We start from the raw sequence: 22,371 nt of genomic DNA, 5'->3' as shown, positions 1-22,371 counted from the left end.
TCAGGCCGTTGTTCTTCAGCGATTTGAAAGACCGCCTTCATGCACGATGGACGTAACTCTGACGTATCATCCGAAATCGATATGAATAGGGCGCAAGGGAGAAGGGCAAATGGGACTTCAGCCAAGTCACGTTCTCCCCGACTGCCCAACGAGCGGCTCGTCGGGAGACCCGTAACCAGACCCAACGGAACGCACGATTTTGTACCAAGCGATATTTCTGCGCTATGGGCAACAAGACGCACGGTCATGGCCTCAAACATGTCGACATGAATGATACGCTGCTGTTTGCGAGTGGAAATTTAGAAAAGGATTAATTCCATTGGAATCCAGGGACGTGGAAGAGGAGGTTGAAGAAAGAACATGCAGTTGCAGCGCGTGCTGCTGCCACGTCACGGATGCTGGATCACACGTATTGGCTATTCTGTGTCGAAATCCCACTGCAAGCAAAGGAAGCGCTATGCTACACTAAAGTGAAGAAAAGAGTAAGTTCCAACCAATACAGTAATTAAACTGTAACATACCGTGTTGAAAGTTTTACTCTACCCCTTACAGCATGCATTGTTTCTCTTGACAGTCTTCTACTCAGTCGAGTAACCCAGATCAAATGAACTACAACGTTCCGCTTCAAAACACCCCTGTCTAACAGAATGGACGACTTCAGCGAAATTGAGAAGGCTATTGGGGGTGTCAGTGTGGCAGTGGCAGACAATGAGGCTAACGACAATGGGACAGCCGAACCCAGCAGCACAAAGACGGTCCGGAGCCTGCAGGGCATGGTGAACACCCTCATGTCTGACAACATAGAACTTAAAAGGAGACTGAGCACAATGGAAGCCAAAGTGGCAAGTATGGATGCGGGCTTCATTAGGCCCTGGGAGAGGAGTAGCACCATGTTACCCAACGAGAGCACCGTGAGGGACAGGTATGTGAAGCAAGTCATGAATTTGGACAAGGTCAGGCCCTAAGGAAATATCCGCGCTGGCTTCATAGCCAATCCGAGCAGGTTGTATCCACGCGAATCCCCATAGCGACGACGTTGGACTTCAAGGATCAGATGATAGCCGATCAGCAAGAACAGCGAGAGAGGACGCATGAAGCTGTCGACGATGTTGAAGCTTATGTCGAGGGGCGAAACTGGTCGGTTGCATCATTCCGTCCGTTCTAAAAAGACGAATGCTGACAAGAGGATTTTATGTAGCCCATCATGCAAGAAAGCGATCACTAAATGGTGCTTTATCGAGGGCTGTTTCGACTGGTGCTTTGTGCATTCTGCTATCTGTACCGGTGCGAATGGCCAAACCACAGGTTTTTTGAAATCCAGGCTTAGGGATGAAACTGGCAACAGCACCATCAGAGAAACCACTTTTCAGGTGGATTTATGCAATTCTCCAGATGCAGGTGCAGATTGTGATATATTCAACTCTGGTAAGTTGGAAAGCAGTGCGTCATATGCAGAGCTGACATGGATTTGTTCTAGAATATTCTCGCTTGGGATGGCAAGAGGAGGAATTTATTGAGTGGACGGCAGGTCAATCACCATAGTCTGAAGTAGACCTCTTCAACTCCCACGGGACTGGTCCCTTGGGACCAGTCCCATGGGACTAAATGGGAGTGCAATGGGACCAAACCTCGGTCCCATGGGCGGGACCAAGACCCTGTCGGACTCCCATGGGACTAAAGGAAATCCCCATGGGACTAAAGTGTCAGCAAAATCGTCTCACCTGTGCCTTGCATAACTTATACAGCTTTGACTGTTTCTTTCAGTATTAGGCTTACAGCCTACGGGCTATAACTGAATGAACGGGGTCCAAGCAAACAGTACAATAACATAATAATCTGGGTTAATTCTTCGTCCAACATTCACATATAATACGTAAAGTCCTCATCCTCTCGTCTTGGACGCTTCTGCCTACTAGATACTCGTGTCTGAGTACTACTTCTAGGCAGAGGCTGAGCATCGTCATCAAATTCCGCCTCATCACCACCCTCCTGGCCCTGCTCGGGAGTACACTGTCGTCTCTTTCCCAGTGCCCGTTGAGTTAAGGGTCGTGTCTGTAACTCAACAGAAGGCTCATCCGGAAACGATAGTGATTCATCCTCTTCGTCATCACTAATCGGATCAGGAATTTGTTGAGGAAGGTCAGCTTCTTGACGCTCGTCTGCCTCTTGCCTTTCTTCAGAGGTGAGAGCTACGTCTTCTAAAGTATCGTCTTCTTTATCCTGCTTGTCGAAGCATCGGAATATCATAATATCTTGGATTGTTGCGGCATTCAGTGATCCCCGACGATAATGACAGACATCTCGAGCCGAGTTGAATACACGCTCGACGCCTGCACCAGTTGCAGGAATAGAGAAAATATCCCGTGCAACCCTTGCCAGTGTTGGAAATTCACGCTCGTGCTCTTTCCAGAAGGTTAGCGGAGCGATTTTCTTTTGGCCTACATCGCATGATAAGTAAAGACAGGTTGACAGAAAGGGTTTCGTGACGCTTACTTGTCCCAAGATACTCAGTCAATTCATCATTGGTATTTGTATTCTCTCGAGAGGAGACATCAAGCATATCCTCATCAAAAAGATCTTCCATATCATCTCTATTCGTTTGTGGGGGGTGTTGGTGCGGCCGCTGTGCATCGGAAATAGGCTTTTGGTAGGGTTCCATGAACTTTTGAAGGCATTCCTTGTATGTCTGACGAGACTCAGCGTCATCGCCATATTCTCCTCTGGAGAAGAACTGTAGCTTATGCTGTGGAGCAAGAATAGTACCGATTGCATAGAGATTTCCATGCACTTCCGCAGTTTTCCTATAGTAGAGCTTTAGCTTCTCCCTTCCTGCTTCAAGGGCATGAAGCATTGCTTGTTTCCAAGGAACTTTCTTCTTCCAGAGTCGTCGCATTGACCCCTCGAGGTGATCAAAAAGCTGGTAGTAGACCCGAAAGACATTATGAACAGTGACCTCCTTCGTTTGAGAGAGACGAGTCGTGAATGTATAGAAGGGATGTGTGATGCAGAGAAGATAATCAACTTGTCGCCATTCCTCTACGTTGAGCTTGAATTGAGATTGCGTATGTAGCTCGCAGTATTTGTCAAACGTCGTAGAAAGGCGCTTTGCGCGTCGAAGCATAAGGAATGTTGAATTCCAACGAGTCCTAACATCTTGAAGAGGAACAAGCTTTGGATCATCTGGCTGAAGACTGAGAAAGGCCTCCCTTCGCTGAGGGCTAGCATTGACGAATACCGCGAATCCACGAATCTGGCTGATTGATTAGCAATATATATATAGGGCAATACTAAAAGGACCCTAGAATTGAGTATTTGGACCCCATGGCCTTACGCTAAGCCTAATTAGGCCTAGCCTAGTAATTGTAATTCCAATGCATTAATCGGTAAAAATGCATCAGTTCTTGGCAGTGCTGGATGTCCCGGGTATCGGCGGTCATAAACCTTGGGTACTTCATTTACTATGCAGCTCTCTAATAAAATTAAGTCACCACCGTTTCTTACCAACAACCAACTGGACTCAGTAGCTTCTTGACCCCAAGATACTTCCATTTACTATGCAACCCCCTTATTAAATTAAGTACCGACCACTGCTCAATTTCCTAGAATCGCACTAGTCCTAAAAGGTCAGCACCACTAATTAATTACCCCGTAATTAGGGCATCGCCAACTCCATGTCTACGGCTTCATGCATCTCGCCAATTTCAACACATCACAACATCACCAATATAGCCGATACGAATTTCTAAAATTATTTCATCGCTCAGAAATGGCTAATCAGTCTCTATTGAAATTTTCAGCTCACAAATAGCGATACTGGCCCCGTGAGGGCGTTGCAACTATCACCATACTGTTTGTTGACATCCCTCTACCAAAACGTCGAAATGGCACCAAGAATCGGCTCCCACACCCCTGAATTCAATGAGACTGACTGGGATTCGAGTCTCGCAGGGTCGTCGGCCTCATCGAGTCGCTTCTTTACCCCTGATCCTATCGAAATCGGCCCTGAAATCGACCCTGAGCCGGCGGAGACACCTACAATCGAAGACGGGCAGCTCTTCGGGACTTTCCAGGAAGGAATTGATACGATAAATGGCATCCTCGGGCCTACTGGCTACGCAGTCGTTAAGCGCCGTACCAAATCCAACGCTACCGATGGGCTATACATCGTGGTTCTTCGATGCGACCGTGGTAGACGCCCAGACTCTAGCCGGGCGGCTTCTCCCGAGCTTCCTGTGGCGAATACGGCTTTATCTAGACCTTCTCGGCAGACATTCACGTCTATGACTGGCTGCGAGTACGGTCTGAATCTCCGCCTACAGCGGGAGACCGGTCTCTGGCGGTTACAGGTCGATCATGGAGAGCACAATCACGAACCGGGGCCTCAATCAACTCATCCTACGCTGCGCCGGCGAGCTCTCGAGCCTCATCTTGATACTCTAGATCCTCTTATACGCCAAGGGATCCCTCCACGCCAGATCATCTCGCTTCTAGCTAGCCAGGGCATTCATCTTAGGCCGGCGGACATCTACAACCGTGCTAGACGTCTTCTTCAAGAGCTTCTTGCCGGTCGGACGCCGATACAAGCCCTCTTCGAAGAGCTGCCGAAGCATGGAGACTGGATCTTACGCCATACCACTCAAGCCGACGGCGAGACAGTATCAGGCGTCTTCGCGATACATCGTACTGGCCTTGCGCAGCTTCGACAGTCTCCCTCGGTGCTATGGATGGACTGTACGTATCAGACTAACCGCTTCAATATGCCGTTGCTAGATATCATTGGCGTCAACTCGATCGGGAGGTCATTCTGTGTCGGCTTCGCATTCCTACCGAGTGAGCGCGAGGACGCGTATCGCTGGGCCCTACGCTGTCTACAAGGTATCTACGATGAATATGGCCTCGGGAAGCCTCTCACAGTATTCACTGATAAAGAGAAAGCCCTCCTCAATGCGCTCGCAGTAGCATTGCCAACGACAGCCTCGCTGCTATGCTTGTGGCATGTTATCTCGAATATCAAGGCGAAGGCTATACCGGCGGCTAGGAAACATGTGAAGGCCCTGATTGACGCCGGCGAGGTCGAGAAGGAGGCATACATCGCGTATGCCACTGCTTTTTGGCTAAAGATGCTGCAGCGCTGGAATCGAGTCGTCTTCGCTGAGACTGAGCAACGTATGAGAGAGCAGTGGCTATACTTTTGTAGCTGCTATAGTGAGCCAGTCTTCTCGAACCTCCTTACCTATATCGAGAAGCACTGGATCATCGAGTCCGGTCGGCAGGTGCTACGCTGTTTTACGAATAGCTTCTTCCACCTCGGCGAGACATCGACATCTCGCGTGGAGGGTGCTCATGCAGCTCTAAAGAAAGACCTCCAGAATTCGCGGCGTAACCTCCTTGCCCTGCTTCACTGCTTCGAGACTGTTATTCTTAGGCAATTCAAGCTCTCTCAGCAAGCTATCGCCGACGAGAAAGCGCGATCGCCGACCGTATTATCTGCTATGCGGCATCCGATCGTCCGTGACGTCTTACGGCTGGTTTCACGAAAAGCGATCGGGCGGGTCTTAAAGCTATACCATGCGCATCTTCCGGAGGATGAGGGTATACCCGGCAAGAGACCCTTCGCCGTCGGTTGTACGCCTGGCTGCAAGGCTACGGGCTATCCCTGCATCCATGACATCAAATGGGCTGACATGATAGGTGTCTCTGTCAAATTATCGCAGTTTCATACCCAGTGGCACCTCTACGAGACCGAAGCACCGCCGATCGGCCTTAGCCACCTTCTCCAAGAACCCGAGATCCTTACCAGCATCCGCGGGCGGCCTAAGGGCGCATTGAATAACCTTCCGACGTCTACGGCATCATCTACGCAGCGGGATCCGTCGCTGTTTGAGATCGTGGATGCCCAGGAAGCACGGGAGGGTCGGCGGATACAACGGGGGGGGACAGCGAGGTCGAGGACGAGGTCGAGGACGAGGACGAGGACGTGGAGGCCGAGGACGAGGACGTGGAGGCACACAACAGGTGGGAATAGCCTCGTCTATAGCCCAGGGAGCTCAGGCTACGGCCCCGACGTCGCCGGCGAGCAGTCCTACGTCGCAGGCGTCGGGAATCGCATCGACTACGTCGCCGGTGGCATCTCAGGCACTGGGAATAGCTTCGTCTACGGCCCAGGCATTGTCTGCAAGCATTCCTACGTCGCCGGTGGCATCTCAGGCACTAGGAATAGCTTCGTCTACGGCCCAGGGCGCGGCCCAGGCTCAGAATACCTGGTCCGACCGGCTCAGGAAGCGTCGGAGAGCTCTCTGAATAGCGTCAGAACGCATTGGACATATCTGTATATAGGAAATATGTCAAAATTTACTGCTTTCTCGTACGTTTTGACCACAATAGCTGGATTCCTTCAAATCTGCGGAGTTTTCAAATCAGCCTCTGTTTCCTAATTGGGACTAGTGCGATTCTAGGAAATTGAGCAGTGGTCGGTACTTAATTTAATAAGGGGGTTGCATAGTAAATGGAAGTATCTTGGGGTCAAGAAGCTACTGAGTCCAGTTGGTTGTTGGTAAGAAACGGTGGTGACTTAATTTTATTAGAGAGCTGCATAGTAAATGAAGTACCCAAGGTTTATGACCGCCGATACCCGGGGCATCCAGCACTGCCAAGAACTGATGCATTTTTACCGATTAATGCATTGGAATTACAATTACTAGGCTAGGCCTAATTAGGCTTAGCGTAAGGCCATGGGGTCCAAATACTCAATTCTAGGGTCCTTTTAGTATTGCCCTATATATAAGTATGTAGGGGGAGGGGTTACCTTTGAAAGGGTATAAGTAATATCCTGTTCACCCCGACTGCTGCGAAGGGACTGTTTTTGAGAATCCGACCAGACCCTGCCTGGGTTGTCATTTTTTGGGTTGGCTTTGATCCGACCAAGAAGATCCCGAAGACTAAGCTGAATGACATGAGCTAAGCATGGTATCCGGACAATAAGTGCCTGATTAGGTAGCCTGAGTGACTGGATAGACTCCTGGATATTTTCGATCAAGGTATTGTTGTTCGATGCGTTATCTGTTGTAATCGCTAGGACGCGATTGACAATATCGTACTTTTGAAGTAATTCCATCAGAATGGTGCTTAAATTTACACCAGAATGTGCACCATGGAGCGGCTCAAAGCCAAGCAGAGTCTCGCGATACTTCCAGTCTTTGTCGATAAAATAGCCAGTGATGGCCATAAAGGCTTGCTGAAACGGGGATGTCCAACAGTCGAGGGCAATCGAGAGCTTTGCAGTTGGTGGAAGGTCTAGGAGGACTCTTTCCTGGCCCTCTTTAACCATCGACTGGAGGCGGCGACGCGCAGTCACTGGGTTGAGTAATTGCGGCGTTGACGGGGCTAACTGCGCCAACTCAATGAGTTCCGCAAAGTCCTTATGGGCCAGAAACTGGAACGGAAGCGAAGATTTAGCAAGCAAGATCACTTGCTTACGTGCCCATTGTTCCTGAGTGAACACCCTCTTAGGCTGCTGAGGACTGAGCTGAGACTAGAGGTAATATTTTAGCCGTCGAGACTTGGAAGGATTCCTCATAGAACTCATACTGCAAACTCAAACGATTGTTGGATACCTTGCTGCTGAGACTGATCACTTGTGACTCTACGACATGAATTTGACCCGAGATGACGTTTCATGGAGTTTGTTCCATCCCCCTTCTCCTGCGGATGGGGAAGGACTTTGCCACATCTTCGACACATGACTTTTGCTTCTCCAGTAAGCTGATGAGCCACCTGGTCGAAATTATCCCAAACTTCCGAAGAATGTTTCGACTTCCAATTGATTCTCTTGCCATTGCCCTCCACGGTCGCATATTGTGTCTGAAGCCACCAAGCAATGAATTGCTCCTTTGACATATCGTTGTAAAGCACATAAATCTTTTTCCGATCGGGGCCAACCCGTCGGAGAGACTCAGGACCTGAAATCGGCTGGGGGACTTCAAACAGCGGAGCTGGTGTGTTCGTTTGATGTCTGTAGTTGAGATCGGGAGTGAATGACTGTATAGAGTCAGATGAAAGGTAAGGAAGGCTATCGAGATGTTCTTCGTAGCGGTTTGAAGGGCCAGCATCAGAAGACTGGCTACATTGATCCATGATACCGATCCCTGGGGGAGATAGAGAAGACTTACTTTGATTTCTCGCGAGGCATGATGGTATCTAGGCCACATTAGGCCTATTAAGCAAAATGACTATTTTCTCATGCTTGATGTATCACAAAGCTAGGCTCCAAAGATATGTCGCTGATTGGACGCAGCCCCTTAGTCCCATGGGGAATTCCCATTACTCCCACTACAATGCCCATTAGCTCCTACTGCAATCCCCACTAACCACACTTCATTCCCCACCAGTCCCATAGAAAATCCCCATCCTGTGGATTTGGGGGTCAGCCGCCTTCCCCAGCTGATTTCGTATGAAGTTTTCGTCCACCATGAGTTTTCTAGAGGGTTTGACCCAAGCCCTGGACAAAACTAAGGTGTGAGATTAAAGATACCCAACAATTAATAGCATCTACTAAAGAATAAAAGTAAATTTAGAGGCATAAAAATGAATGTTCCACACTTCATGGTTGTTAAAGACATAGACCAACTATCCTCTAGTGAATATATATATTTTTATGGGAACACATAGCACGATTCGCGAATTTACTTTGAAAAGCCAAGGATATGTTTGAAACATCAAAAACCGAATTTCATATCTCTAGTAGGGAGAAACTATGTAAGTCCAAGGTAGTGTCAAATAATTTCATACGGGATCAAGATGAACAGTGTGAACCCTCGCTTGCTTTTGGAAAACCAGAGTAGCGTTAGGAGCATGAGTAAGGATTTGCAAGATAATAAAACATACTTTAGCTTTCCAAGATGTCGGTATTCCTTCTGGCAGTGTTTACACTGAAGTAAAGAGACGTTGGCTGCCGCAGAAGATGAGGGATGCTGCTCAGTTTTTGATGAGGTAAAATCCACGTCGAAAACAAGATCTTCTGTTTCTAATTGCTCATCTTGAGAAAAAATTTTCTGGTTGCTGTAAGGTGGCTTGCTGCTGATGTTGCTCTCTATCATGGGTTGTAGTACTAGGATACCGGGGTTGGAATGTGGAAACGGGAAATGCACGGGGACCAGAGATGTCCGACACGTGTAGCCACGCTGGATCGACAAGTCCAGAATCTAGAAGTTGTTGTTGTTGTTTTTCAAGAAAATTGGACTGCCGGTCAGTGACTTTTGGTGGGGGTTCTGGTATGTGTGTTCGCCGCGGGAAAAGGTGGAACAAGTGGCTTCACTTTATAACTCCGGTACCCAGACTGACCACAAGTTGGAAAAAATAGAGAGGATGGATTGGAATCAGCCTCTCAGTTAAAGCAACACAGAGAATAATATTCTTTTCAATGAACGAACGAAAGAGAGAATCGAAAGGCAGACTCAGAGCCGCGGAGAACGAGTGGCAGTGGCAGCGAGTGGAGTAAAGAGCGAAGATGACAGGCCCGCTGCCCCTGAGAAAGAGAGAGCAAAAATAGTCAGGATAGGAATCACCATCCCTTTAAGCATTTTGAATGGCACGCTAGACTTAATCGACTAGTCTTAAGTATGTACCTAGTAACTACCCGAGATGCTCTCAGTCAGCAGAGGGACCGTGCGAGGAGGGCCTCAAAATGCGGTGTTCTGATTAGCGAGGGTCAGCCATGTCGCAAGCCTGCCGGGCTATCGAGCTACAATTCCACTATCGGCCCAGAATTTTGAGTTGGAGGAGATATGAATTTGGGCATCAAGAGAGACGATCAGAAGGGGGCCTCAAAATGAAGAACTGTGATTGAACGATCCACCCGCGGAATACAATATCTGTTGACAAATTACCGGATTAGAGTATGCATATGGTCGTCATTCAATAACTAAGTTGCTACGATTTCCTCCAAAATCAAGCTCCCTGAGCTAAAGGCGCCTTGGTATTGACGTCCATAAAACCGACTTGAAAGGCATATAAAGACGATCGTTTCCCTAGAGTAGAAAGTTTCAGTGATCATTCAAAAACCAATATAACGACCAAGGAACCACTCTCTAACAATGTCTTCCATTTTTTGTTGCCCTTCTCCATCTCCTTATCGACCAGCCTATCTAACGCACGAGGCCAAATTTGAGCCTTTTATTGCTTGGGCCAAAAGATCTGAATCATCCCCCTCTGCCGTTTCAGCTTCGTTCTTTCAGAATCCTAATATTTTGCCACCTTACGCGATTCAGTTTGTTCGACAAGTCAACTTTGGTGCTATCGAAGCCAAAAGATATTTCATCCCTCACAGCGAAGCAAGTGGCGATCGGATTGACTTCGTGGAGGTTACCGAGCAAGATTTGATCGCGGGGAATTTCCAGAAGCTCAATTCGTATGATCTTTATATATCCGATTTTATTGGAAATTGCAGCAAACTTATTGAATATAGGTATAAAAACTTCAAGTGTACAACGCACAACAAGTTTTTCGAAGTCAATCTATATCAAAAGGACCCTGTTAATCGGCACCACTGGCGATTGAATATTGCTCGGCCAGCTAGCGATATTGATCTTTAGATCAATCTATGACGGGGAATGCGGAGTGTAGAAAATGCACTTATTTTCTGATTCAAAACATAGTGACAATGTCCCAGACCAGGGTAATATTTGGATCTCTAACTTAGCGTTGAAGCTGACAGATCATGTAACCATAATCTAGACGAGAGGATTGTGTCGCGGAAACAACACAACATCGAATATTAGCCGGATTCCTAATGTACCATTTACCCACATATTTGAAGTTATGTTCCAACTCGCAGGGCGATATGTAGGCTACAGCAGTTATATATATCCGAGTATGTACATGCAACATGTCTCATTTCCTGAAAACGAACTTAAAGCCTATCGTGGCCCAATTGCCGCTCCCGTTGTTAGGCTGCCCTCATGGCGCGCGAATTTGAAATCGTTGTGACGCCTCGGCGAAGTCTAGCACAGATTCGACCGTCGTAGCCCGCGACATGCTGTCTGATTTAGCTCTCTCATCTTCTTTGGAGCCGGCCAACAGATTCAACACGCTGTTGAACGCGTCTCCAACTTTTCTCCTTGACTCCCTTTGCAATTGATTTAATCCTGAGTCCAACTATGACGTAAGCGACAGTTTCTTGCGCGCCGCATGCACCGATCGTCGTCACAGAAAGCAACGGTCTTGTGGTACGTGGATAACCAATTATGGCCCGTGCGTAGCTGCGACAGCAAGTACGCCCGGTTTCTGGGCAGCTTTCCGTATAGCTTTTTGGTGTAGGCCGCCGGCAGAGTGCTATCAGTTTTTCGTAGTTGACCGCCTTCCGTAAATGCTTTCCATTCCCGCTCCCACTGAGAGAGGATGCTGTGGGATAAGCGCCCTCTTCCTTGCCAGCGAATGACGAAAGGGGTGTGTTTTGCCCAGGCCTGCCGCGTCCTTGCCAGCCGTTCTGCAACGTCGTTTCCTGGGTTGTCGCAGTGTCTAGGTATTCGTTGGAGATGAAGTGCGGTTCCCTTTGCTTGAACCTCTGCGGTCACCTGGAGGATCGCGTGGATGATGCGTTGTTCTGGCTTCTTTCACGGGTTCAGGACTGCTTGCTTACGGTAGGAATGAGACATGGCACATATCTCATAGCCAATAACAATTTACCACGAGCTGGATATTTGGGCACAAATGCATGCATCTGCAGGCCATTATTGGCAGACAACGTGAATGTATATATACCCTATGACTTGGGTTTGGTTTGGGCCAGCAGGAAAGTGAGGCTGCGCACAGTTCAAGCCCAATACCATTCCCAGTCATCTTATCGGGCTGCGCAAACCTGACTTGTCTCTCAGTCTGCTTCTTTTCAATCCTTATAATATCCTCTCCCCTCTCCTCATCTTTCAGTCATTTTCCATTTGATCCATTGTTTCTGACAAAATAAACCACTATATTATTATCATCAGCATATTGACCAATTTCGATTCTCCGCCATGGTGTACCCATTTATCTCCAGTCCTTTTGCATTCAGCCATTCGTACCAAAAAAGGCACTCCCCCAATTGGATACCGCCTTCTAAAAGGTTTTCTTGGAATATCTAGCCAACCAGAGGTCGCGAGGCCTCGAGAGTTAGTTCACCGTAGTCGTAACTTCAAGCGCTACCATCTGATACCCTTTTTGTAAGGGCAATGGCAGCACTGATGGCGACTGGTGCGAATGCACAGAATTTGCCCCCTATCAGGAGAGGAACATCAAAAAACACGGCCCTCGCGGACCCGCCCCGATCCATGGACGACATCGCGGAAGGGGCCCGCAGGGTACTGAACCACATCGAAAACAATGGCTCAGAGGACCGATATGTCACTGGATATATTCGTGCTGTCCGCCAGTACGCACTCAACGCCCAACGGGGCGATGGCCAGGGGATGGCCAAGGTGCTGGAGGCGTTGACCAAGATCAACCTCGACACTGACCGTCTGAACCGGCGAATGGACACCATTGAGAAAGCCACGAGCGCCTTATCGACAACTTTGTCCACCCCCGCGGCGAACTCTGCGGCGACATGGCGCACCTTCCGAGCCCGAGAATGGCAGCGCGACCTGGCCAAGGCTGCGGCACCCAACATCCGGAGCAACGGCACATCGTCCCCAGGAGTGCCAGAAATCGAGCTCCGCGAAGACCGCGAGATCATCGTCAAGGTGGGCTCAAACCGTGATCAAATCCGGGGACTGACGCCGAAGGACCTGGTTGAACGGGCAGAACGGCAGAGAACTACGATTGCCCGACACAAAAATTCGGGGGTACTGGCTGGACAGGCCTCGTTTGTGGCAGCCCGAAAGCTACCCTCGGGTGATGTGGCGATGATCACCAACAGTGCCGCCGGTGCAGAGGTCCTTCGCAAGCATCGTGTGTGGCTGAGGGCGTTCGGACCGGGCTCGGTGATTCAGGAGCCATCCTGGGGAGTGGTGGCATATCATATCCCGGTGAGGTCGATGAAGCTCACCCCGGAGACAATGGCCGACGTCGCAGGTGAATTGCTCAGGCAGAACAACTGGGGCGAAGGGGCGAATATCCAATATCTGGGATGGCTCACACGCCCGGGTGAAAGGGCGGAGGGCTCGATCCTGATCGAGTTCACCAGCCCAGTCGTGGCCAATCGCGCGATCATCACCGGGGTCGTGTGGGGAAAGCAGATCCATAACGTCACAAGGTTCTGTCGCGAGGGACGGATGAAGCTTTGCAGGAAATGCCAGAAGCCGGGGCATATCCAGTCACACTGTTCCAACATGTTCAAATGCGGCCACTGCGCTGGCGGGCACCCGACCTGGGAGTGCCCGTCGACAAAGGGGCAAGCGATACCAGTCAAATGCGCCAACTGTGGCGAAGGACATCGGCCGACAAGCCGCGAATGTCCGGTGAAGATGGCGGCAATGAATGAGGCCAAGCAAGCGTTGGCTGAATGCCCTACATACCACCGCATTCCCCTACACTTCCGGACTGTGACAAGCTCCGAGAAGGTGACGACCTCGAGTAGCTCCAACACGACCAGAGAGGGGATGGAGGCGTCGATGCATGCCCCTGAGAGTCAAGAAGAAGAGGATCCCTCGGTGAGCCTTTCAGGAGCTGTGATCGATTTAGACGCAACACCAGCGGTAATCGAGACGCCAGTGGAGGAGCTCACTGAGGTCACGCAACCCAGAAAAGGCCCGGGTCGCCCAAAAGGCTCCAGGACTAAAGCAAAGGCCCCCAAACCACCGGTGATACCACTGGCGTGCCAGCGGTCGACGAGGTTCCAGGTTGCCTCCCAGAAAGCGACGCAGGAAGAAGCCAACTCCAAAAGACGACGCACAGGGGAGCCGGAAGATGTCATGGATGAGCAACCAGATGACAATGACTGGTTTAACATCCAACTCAACCCAGCTGACTTTCCCCAAACCAACTCCCAGCAAGATAGCCATGAACAAAGACTTTCTCAATTCATCACCGAAGTAACCACTGTCAACGATCCAGGCAGCACTCCAGAACCTGCCAGCGAGGAGCTGGACCCAGAGAGCCCCGAGTACCGCAAGCTCGTTGTCTTGAAATACAGACAACGACAGGTGGTACCGACTGAATCCTCTCCTCCAGCCTTTGGAACTGATGCACCGACGATCGAAGACACGAGCGACGAAGTATGGCACGAAGCTAGCGAGCGAAGCGATGACGAACAACGCCACCAATGAAGCCTTTCGAAATTCTTCAATATAACGTACACAAGGCATGGCCAGTAATGGCTACGTTTCTCAGAGATGAGAAGGTTCTAGCAGCGGACGTTATTGCGGTGCAAGAGCCATGGAAGAACCAACTACAACACACAAGCCACCAACCTGCAACTGCATCGTTCCAATTGTTGTACCCGACAAAAGGTGTAAGACAGGAGCAGAACCAGGAATCAGATCCTCCCCCACCAGGAGTGTGTCTCTTTGTATCCAAAAAGCTTGACCCAAGCACTTGGTCATGCCAACTCATTTCACAGGACTATCAGCTACTGAAGCTCAGGAAGACCTACCGAGACAGCGACTGGACAGACCTCTTCATACACAACATATACAACAGACCAGGCAGCGACACACTAGAACGACTGAGGTGTGAACTAGCAAGACGGCCGCATGGAGAACACGTGGTGTTAGGGGACATGAATGCGCACCACTCGTTGTGGGGAGGTGTAGGAACAAAAGCGGACACAGAGGCCGAAAAACTTCTCGAAATCACCAACGAATGGGGGCTTGAACTGGCGAATGAGGAAGGAAAACCTACCTGGACTCGCAATGATCAAACATCAGTGATCGATCTTACCTTTGTCTCCTCAAGCCTGGTTGACAGGCTTATCCAATGCGAGAGGGCAGACGACGTCGAGCACTCCTCGGACCATTTCCCGATCAGGACGGCACTTGACATCAAAACGCCAGCTGCTTCGCAGCAGATGCGAAGAAATTGGAATGCAACGGACAACAAAAAACTGGTCCAGAAGATTGAGGAAAATGTGCAAGTGAAGGATTTGTCCCAGGCAGACACACAACAAATAGAGGCCCAATACCAAGAACTACTGGAAAGCGTACAATCATCAATTGAAGACTCAACCCCGTGGGCGAAACCATCGACCTGGTCAAATTCCGATTTCGATGATGAGTGCAAGGCGGCAGTGAAGGAGGTTCGTCGTCTCCGACGCCGACACACAAAAACGCAGGATCCCTTCGATTGGATGTGCTATTCCATAGCGCGCAACCGAAAAGCACGTCTGATCAAAAAGAAACTGTCACGAGCACACCGACGCCGAGTCCAGCAGGTCATTGAGGACGGGCCGCAAGGCATGTGGCGGCTAGCGAAATGGCAGATAGCTAGAACAGGTGTAAATAACAGTAATTTTGAATGAGTTGTCAGCGATTTTATCCATACCTTTTTGGTTATTTATGCAAAATCTAGGTCTCGGCGGGAAATTGGGGAATCCCCATGGGAGCATACCCCACTCCCATGGGAGGGACTGGAAATGCTAGGTACTCCCATGGGAGTGGGGTGCACTGGGGTTTGGGACTAGGTCAAGTCTAGTCCCACGGGACTTGAAGAGGTCTAAGACTGACAAACTCTCGTGCTTGTTAACCTACTCTGGGAACCAATATGTTGGCCCTGGGAACCTCAAAAGCATTCCTAGGGGCTGTTTATCCCCTAGGAAATACTCTTGAGATCCTGGGGCTGTTTCTAATTCTAGGAAAACGAGATCTACCCCTGGGATCTTCGCCTTACGTTCCTGACTGAATACGGAACTGGCTCTGGGAATACATTGACCAGATCTGGGAGCTGTGGAGCCCCTGGGAGCTTACTTTAGGGTCCTAGAGTCACTATCTTGCCTTCCGAGATCGCCGACAGCCCTCACAAAAAACCTTCACCGGACCTGCGCACAATTCTGCGTCATTGGGTCACTCCTAGAGGGCCAAATTATAGCCCCAGGAATCAAAAAAATCGTCAACAGGAACGCGACTTTGATTCCCCGAGGTGGGGATACCAGACCCCAGAAGCTACATCGGGTTTCCTGGGGGCTATGTGGCTCCTAGAAGCTGCTTCTTTGCTCCCAGAAATGTTATAGGAGCCCCTGGGAGTAAGATAACTCCCAGGGTCAAGAGATGAGCTCCTAGCGCTGATCGAATCGTCAATAGGAGTGTGAGAAGTTTCTTGATAGTAACAGTGGATAGTCTTACGAGCCGCGAATAAAACCCGCGTAGTTGACTCTACGTTCACACTGGCCTACGGTTTCTAAATATTACGTATCGATGGCTTCAAATGGCGTTGGCTCTGAATATTCGACGTTGAGTATCAGTTATGCAACACAGATCCATCGCCGAGCGGAATTCAATAACTCATAGGATATTCATCCTACAGGATTTCATCAATCAATCATAGATAGTTCATAGCGATTTCCAGATCTCCAGAGCTCCCCCAAATCACGAAGCATAATTTGGATCACCCTGTAGGAATAGTTGAAGTGGATATGAACGTTCCTCGATCAATCTATCCAGTTCATGGGCTATGGCAAGGCTTGTTTGCAACCCCGCCATCCTCATTTCTTGGTTTGAGTAGGGGGGAAACGGCATTTCCAAATGGTATGTAAACTGTAAATAATCATGTACCTAGTAACAGATGTGGGCCCACCCCCGCACTCTATTTCTTGTGGACAAGTCTCTAGAGTTGCATATCTCTAAGGAGCCAACAGTAAGCCGGGAAACTATCCCATATTGTTTGATTTTGCTACAGTACGTTAAGTTACTTAGTTCCTCATCATAAATGTTGAGGGCTGGGAATGGACCGACCGATTGCATATCAACGTCTATAAATTTTCCACCTTGAGTATATATATTGAATCCACTCCCAGCGGAAAAAACAGAAAACCACACTAGAACTGGCTGCCTTCACATCAGTTTATAATAATGCATTGCAAAGATCTCTCACCTCGGGCTAGACATGGTTCGTATGTCCCTGTGGAATGAATACGCCTTGCTTACAGCAATCAGATTGGAAACGTGCGGAGGACTATTGCTTGGCCTTTGAATCACAATTCTTTTTGAAAAGGTGGAGAGAAGGTTATCGTATGACGAAGGCGATGATGATGTCCCGCGTTCAGATGTCGTCTCACGCCTTTGATCTTAAGATCGCGCATTACAAAGATGTTTCGTGCCAGGCTAAAGGCTTCCGACGCCAAGTCAAGAATGGGCTTTTAACGGCCAAAAAGATGGAAGAGAAAAGGCAAACTGTTTACAGTCTCTATGCTGATGCTATGAATGACCTCGAGAGATGGACCGGTAAGGGTCCTAAACTGTTAGTAACGCAACATTGGGAAACTAACTTTTTGCAGAGTACCGGTTCCCACTATATTGGACATGAGCACTTGAGCATAGACTACAGTGAACGATGGAGCCGCCATACAGTATTTTTAAAAGACCTACGCACGGCAGCGCGGTATGATCAAACAGCAAAGAAAAGAGAATCATCAAGCATCCCGTGCCATTCGCTTCCTACTCCAACAAGTATTCTGATTTGATAAAAACATGTTTTGCTTCTGTCTATTTACACTCTCCTGTTCTTCAAAAATCGAGTAATCAACACGTAAGCGGTGGAGGATCAACTAAATGTAGAGCACCTCTCCCCCCCCTCCCGCCCCAGCAATGAAGGATTTCGGTTGAGTGATCACCATGCGTTTTGAGCTACAGTATACTTGTCTCCACTTGCTTATAATCTACAGGTTGTGGGTAATGGAATCAGAGAATTGATGATAAGTCCGGCCTATGTTGGTTTGTCGACACATCTTGACAGCTAGAGCAACCGCGACACGATTTCTATCTGCAGTATTCTCCTGACTGATACGTACCAATTGTCTGTTAGGTGAGGCCACAGTGGGACTTTTCCGGAGAGGTAAAGACAGGCAATGTGTTCTCTGCAGTGCTGATGGAAACGGTACACGATGCTGGTGAGGAATACAAGATTCTAGAAAGTGTGTCAACGGTTTACTTTTATGATGCTCCTCATAAAAATAGTGTCAGCACCAAACACGGAAAACCACTAAATTGAGTGGATCCAAAAGATTCTTCAAGACCCGAGTAGCTATTAATGACCTGAAATTTATGATATATGGATGCTTTTCACCTCCGGGAGGCGTCGTGAACTCCAGTGACTAATCGTTGAGCCGTCCACTATTGAGCGTTTACTCACCAGTACACCAATCCACTTTGGAAACATAGTGAGTCTGGTATTCAAAACTCGCAGGATCAAACCAGGTCTTAAATCCTGATATGTAGGCTCTTCCCATTCTATCAAGCAAGGCAACCCTGAAAAGCCACCGCCGACCACATCACTCAGCATAGAAAGAAGAAAAGTATGTTTTATCTGATAAAACCACGTCCTCTGTTGGTAAAGCGTCCACTGGCTGGAAGCTTCGAGAACAGCGGGTCCTCAACCAGAAAATGAAGACTGTTCTCGATAGAACAACTAGTATTGGATCACCACTTTCCTGCTTTATAGACAAGCATGCTAAAAGCCGACGGCACCACATTCAATCAATATCAATAGTTGCCACAGTCATACTGTATATATACACCGAAAGAATATGATGATTGGTAACGGAAAGTCATCCTGCTGAAAGAAGTTTAATATTGATTTTGCATTGTCTCCTTCACTCAAGAGAATCCCAAGGAAGCACCGGGTGGTATTGATGTGGGTTCTATATATCCATATTGATTGAATTAACCCGGTCCTACCATTCAACCAACCTGTTACATTCCCTCGGACAACGATCTTGGGACATCCATAGTTTCAATACCAACAAGCCATCTTTGAACCGTCTCGGGTGCTTGTTCTTCGAAGACCAAAGGATGCTTCGCCATATAATCTTTCACGATGCTCAGCGATTGCAGAACTTGGGACTTTTCAAGATGCGCTGCCAATCCAGTGTAGCTTGCTTCCATATGACTGTGGCTCTGGCTTATCCTAAATGACAAGCTTGGCCATCGCTGCTGATTATTTGGCTGGGTAATGTGCTGGTGTAAGCCTTGGTGATCTGTTGGCCGACCACGGACTAGCGCTCCGGATGCATCGCCGGTCAAAACTGACGATTCGATCCTCGCTACGCTTGCAGAGCCATTTGCAGGCGGTATCGGTCCAGGAGTGAAGGTAGGGACTTGGTTGCTCGAGCACAAGTCGGACTCCGTATATTGGTTGCAGGGCTCGGTACTGTATTTTGTAGTTCTCGGGTCAGACGTGAAATAGACAATATCAAATGAATGAGAATCCAAACCTCTCTCTCCCAGGCTTAGTTGGAGATACCAAGCTGGTATCGGCCTTTAGTTGGGTGGGCTTAAGCTCGCTGCTTCTCTTTGGACGTTGGCTACTTCGGCGCATTTCACCTTTCTGACGTTTGCTAGACTTGGTTCGTACAACCTTATCAACCTTCCTGGCTTTGGAACCATCGTTCTTGGGTCGAGGTTGGATGACGCAATATTTGGGGCGCAAGGGTGGAGGAGAGGGAGAGAGCGCGGGAGTTGCCCAACAGGGTGATGGAACAGGTACGTGTAACCCGTAAATAAAGTCCCGGGATTGAAAGCCAGCCCCAAAAGACCTGTTGCCAACGGCTGAGTGGTATGATGAAAGGCATTGCGGTGAGGTGTATAAGTATGGGTAACTCATCTGACCAAATGCGAACTGGTCCCCGGTGTCCATGTTGATCCGGAGTGGAGAATCTTGAAAGGGCTCGTGATTCATTCCAAGCATATAAGGAGATAACTACCTCAGCACATTTCTCAACAGTGAACGGTATATTCAACAATGATTAAGAATGAAAGAGATAGTTCCAGATCGCCGGGGAGTAGGATGGATCTCTATTAACGAGAATTGGGGAAAGGATTGGCGCTTCTTTCTCGCTCTCAGGGCATTGCACTAGCGAAATGCTCTAACCACACAACATATTATGTGACCATGCTCTCATTCCTATTGGAAGATAGCGTAAAGGCACCAAACTTTGATCTTGCCGGAAATAGTTCGTCCGAGCAAGCCGCAACTGGCGGCAAAGTCGGGTTCTGAATCATAGCCGGTTGCATGATCTGGTCTTAATGGCTGAGCCTTGCTCGCAGGGCCCCGCGGCAACTGGATGATCAGCCCGTGTTTCCAGGTCGAGTGCATAGCAATAATGCCAAGCTATACGTAGACATTACTAGAGGTAATCTAGCACTTCGGCCCATGGTCGATCCATTGCCCCTCATATTCTGACTTCTCTTCATCTTCTTATTCTAGGGTATTTATCAGGATCACACTCTTTGGTATTCCACGAAAAGACTCAACTTCCAGAATGACCTTTAAATGGCTGAAAGGCAGCTCCGAGGGTGTGTCAGCCCAAAATGGACCGGATTCAGATGAAAGCCTGACAGTGATGAATGGGCGTATTCTGCCAGACCTGCATAGAAATGCTTTGGTACCAAGCTTTCATACTAGCCCTTCTTTTCTAGATAACCTTATGGCTAATAAAATGTCAAGGCCCAACCAACGTCGGCTCCGATGCACGACAGTCAGGACCAGGTAAGTCTACCCTAAAGCCAGCCCGTACGTTCTTGTACCTTCCAACGACTGTTACTGACCATTTCTCTTTTTCGCATGAAGCGACTATCCCATGATAGACATATTCCGTCTAGTCGGCTTCTTCCCAACCCCGATGAACGGAGACAACAGGGTACCTATGGCACGCCTTCTCAGTACGTGGCTTGAGTATTGACTTGCATTACTATAGCCACCATCGACTGCCGCCGCGGACCTCAAGGTATCGGTCATGAAAACCAACGAACGTATACCTTCAATGACTGCACATTCGATAACACAAGCATGGTAATTATTGGAAGCGCAAGCTCTAAGAACGAAACTGTGGTCCTCCGTGATGCTAAAAGTGGCCGAGGCTTTTTTGCCAATGGAGACACGGATAAAGAAACCTTCTTGAGGGAATTCTGTGGAAAGAAGTAGTTTTAGTGGAAGCCTAGGATATTATGCCGCTATTTTCTCTTTGATTTTATATGGATCAAGTAGACATGCAAAGCAGGTCGAAGCTACCGTTCAATACCTCCCAGCAAGCCTTAACTCCCCTTTGTATTCTGTGCTATTCCGCAAGGGGATGATCAAAACAGACCGAATATACTGGTTCTTATTCTATACCTCCCAAAGTCTTTTTAAGCGGGGAGTCCAAAGGAGGTAGCCGTGGGATAGTGGGTTTGGAAAGGGAGAATATTGGGGTTCTCTGGTATTCTCGACGACAAACGACTGCTGACATGCAGGTACGCAAAGAGAATTGGGGGCGCAGCTTGAGTATTGAACCGAGGAATGGACTTGGTGGCTACTGAATAGCCTACATGCAGTCTGGCAGAAGGATGCGCTCAAATTGCTTGAACTTGGTGCGAAGACTGACCATGCGAATCCTTCCCCACGACGTGGACTGCATTTGCCTATCAGACAGAGCCCTAGAGCCGAGTCAAGCTTTGAAGATTTATCACCAGTTGTACCTCCTTCTGAATTGATGACAGACCCTCACTTGCATCACGATACTCTTCATGAACGACCACTAATGTGATTGAAACTTCAACCGCTGTAGCTTCGGCTGAGGTTTAGAGACAGTATTCTAACCACAACGGATAACGGTAGAGTAGAGTATGCGGCGGTTTGATCATACGGGTGATGTCTATCACGTTCAAACAACAAAGCGGGAGAGCTGTCTGGTGCGGTCGCAGGGCTTCTGGCTGGCGTCCGACTAGCCCTTGGAACCAGACCAGGTCTTCCACCCTGTGGTATTGAAGAATTTTCTTACTCCAACAACACAAGGCCGACCCTTCTTGCCGATATTAGCTTTATGCAGTATTCTGGTTGAACAACCTCAAACAATCATGCACGAGGATCGGCCAACGAAGAGACGGATGGGAAAGGCCAGGAGCTCGGTGGGCCTGAGGATTGTCGTTTTTGGAACTGTTATTATTCAACGCAAGTTTGAGTCCCTTGTTAGCTGAAAGATTCTTGGATATCAAGGCATTTCGGTGGCTAGACCTTCCCGTCTCAAGCCCGAAGAGCTTCCGTTGGGATGGCTCGAGAGGATTCGGTGAGATTTAACTTACTGGCAAGGGGAGCAAGAGGATCAGGATTTGTAACACGGACACGCACTTTGTTGATCAAAGAGGACGGGGGATTGGTGATGGAAAGAGAAAAGCAGGGCTGGAATACTCAGAAGTGTGAGGGTGCGGTGAAGAGCAGACAAACCAAGGGTTACTTACCTAAAACAGACAGTTAGTGTTAAGTTTCTCCTTCTCC

At 48.7% G+C, this 22,371-nt stretch overlaps 6 protein-coding genes across 6 annotated transcripts; 4 read left to right on the top strand and 2 right to left on the bottom strand.

Moving 5' to 3' along the window:
• Window positions 1-46: 46 nt before the first annotated feature.
• On the top strand, window positions 47-314 carry N7508_007378 (uncharacterized protein; the record flags this gene model as incomplete). The annotated part of the gene is made up of 2 exons (XM_058465442.1): window positions 47-52; window positions 90-314. 2 exons carry the CDS (start codon window positions 47-49, stop codon window positions 312-314), a joined length of 231 nt encoding a protein of 76 aa, XP_058317844.1.
• Window positions 315-647: 333 nt separating this feature from the next.
• On the top strand, window positions 648-1,165 carry N7508_007377 (uncharacterized protein; the record flags this gene model as incomplete). Its single annotated transcript, XM_058465441.1, has 2 exons — window positions 648-922; window positions 991-1,165. 2 exons carry the CDS (start codon window positions 648-650, stop codon window positions 1,163-1,165), a joined length of 450 nt encoding a protein of 149 aa, XP_058317843.1.
• Window positions 1,166-1,860: 695 nt separating this feature from the next.
• Window positions 1,861-2,560, bottom strand: N7508_007376 (uncharacterized protein; the record flags this gene model as incomplete). The annotated part of the gene is made up of 2 exons (XM_058465440.1): window positions 1,861-2,438; window positions 2,494-2,560. The coding sequence occupies 2 exons, from the start codon at window positions 2,558-2,560 to the stop codon at window positions 1,861-1,863; spliced, it is 645 nt and encodes a 214-aa protein (XP_058317842.1).
• Window positions 2,561-7,581: 5,021 nt separating this feature from the next.
• On the bottom strand, window positions 7,582-8,188 carry N7508_007375 (zinc finger BED domain-containing protein; the record flags this gene model as incomplete). Its single annotated transcript, XM_058465439.1, has 2 exons — window positions 7,582-8,011; window positions 8,169-8,188. 2 exons carry the CDS (start codon window positions 8,186-8,188, stop codon window positions 7,582-7,584), a joined length of 450 nt encoding a protein of 149 aa, XP_058317841.1.
• Window positions 8,189-17,152: 8,964 nt separating this feature from the next.
• N7508_007374 (uncharacterized protein) lies at window positions 17,153-17,435 on the top strand (the record flags this gene model as incomplete). Its single annotated transcript, XM_058465438.1, has 2 exons — window positions 17,153-17,361; window positions 17,399-17,435. 2 exons carry the CDS (start codon window positions 17,153-17,155, stop codon window positions 17,433-17,435), a joined length of 246 nt encoding a protein of 81 aa, XP_058317840.1.
• A 2,945-nt stretch (window positions 17,436-20,380) lies between these two features.
• Window positions 20,381-21,042, top strand: N7508_007373 (uncharacterized protein; the record flags this gene model as incomplete). The annotated part of the gene is made up of 3 exons (XM_058465437.1): window positions 20,381-20,414; window positions 20,566-20,607; window positions 20,816-21,042. 3 exons carry the CDS (start codon window positions 20,381-20,383, stop codon window positions 21,040-21,042), a joined length of 303 nt encoding a protein of 100 aa, XP_058317839.1.
• Between the last annotated feature and the right edge of the window lie 1,329 nt (window positions 21,043-22,371).

Source organism: Penicillium antarcticum, assembly GCF_028974205.1.
Source record: "Penicillium antarcticum strain IBT 31339 chromosome Unknown utg000007l_segment0_segment0, whole genome shotgun sequence".
Lineage (NCBI taxonomy): Eukaryota > Fungi > Ascomycota > Eurotiomycetes > Eurotiales > Aspergillaceae > Penicillium > Penicillium antarcticum.
The sequence above is the reverse complement of the archived record's forward strand: the minus strand, read 5'-3'. Positions and strand labels throughout refer to the sequence as shown.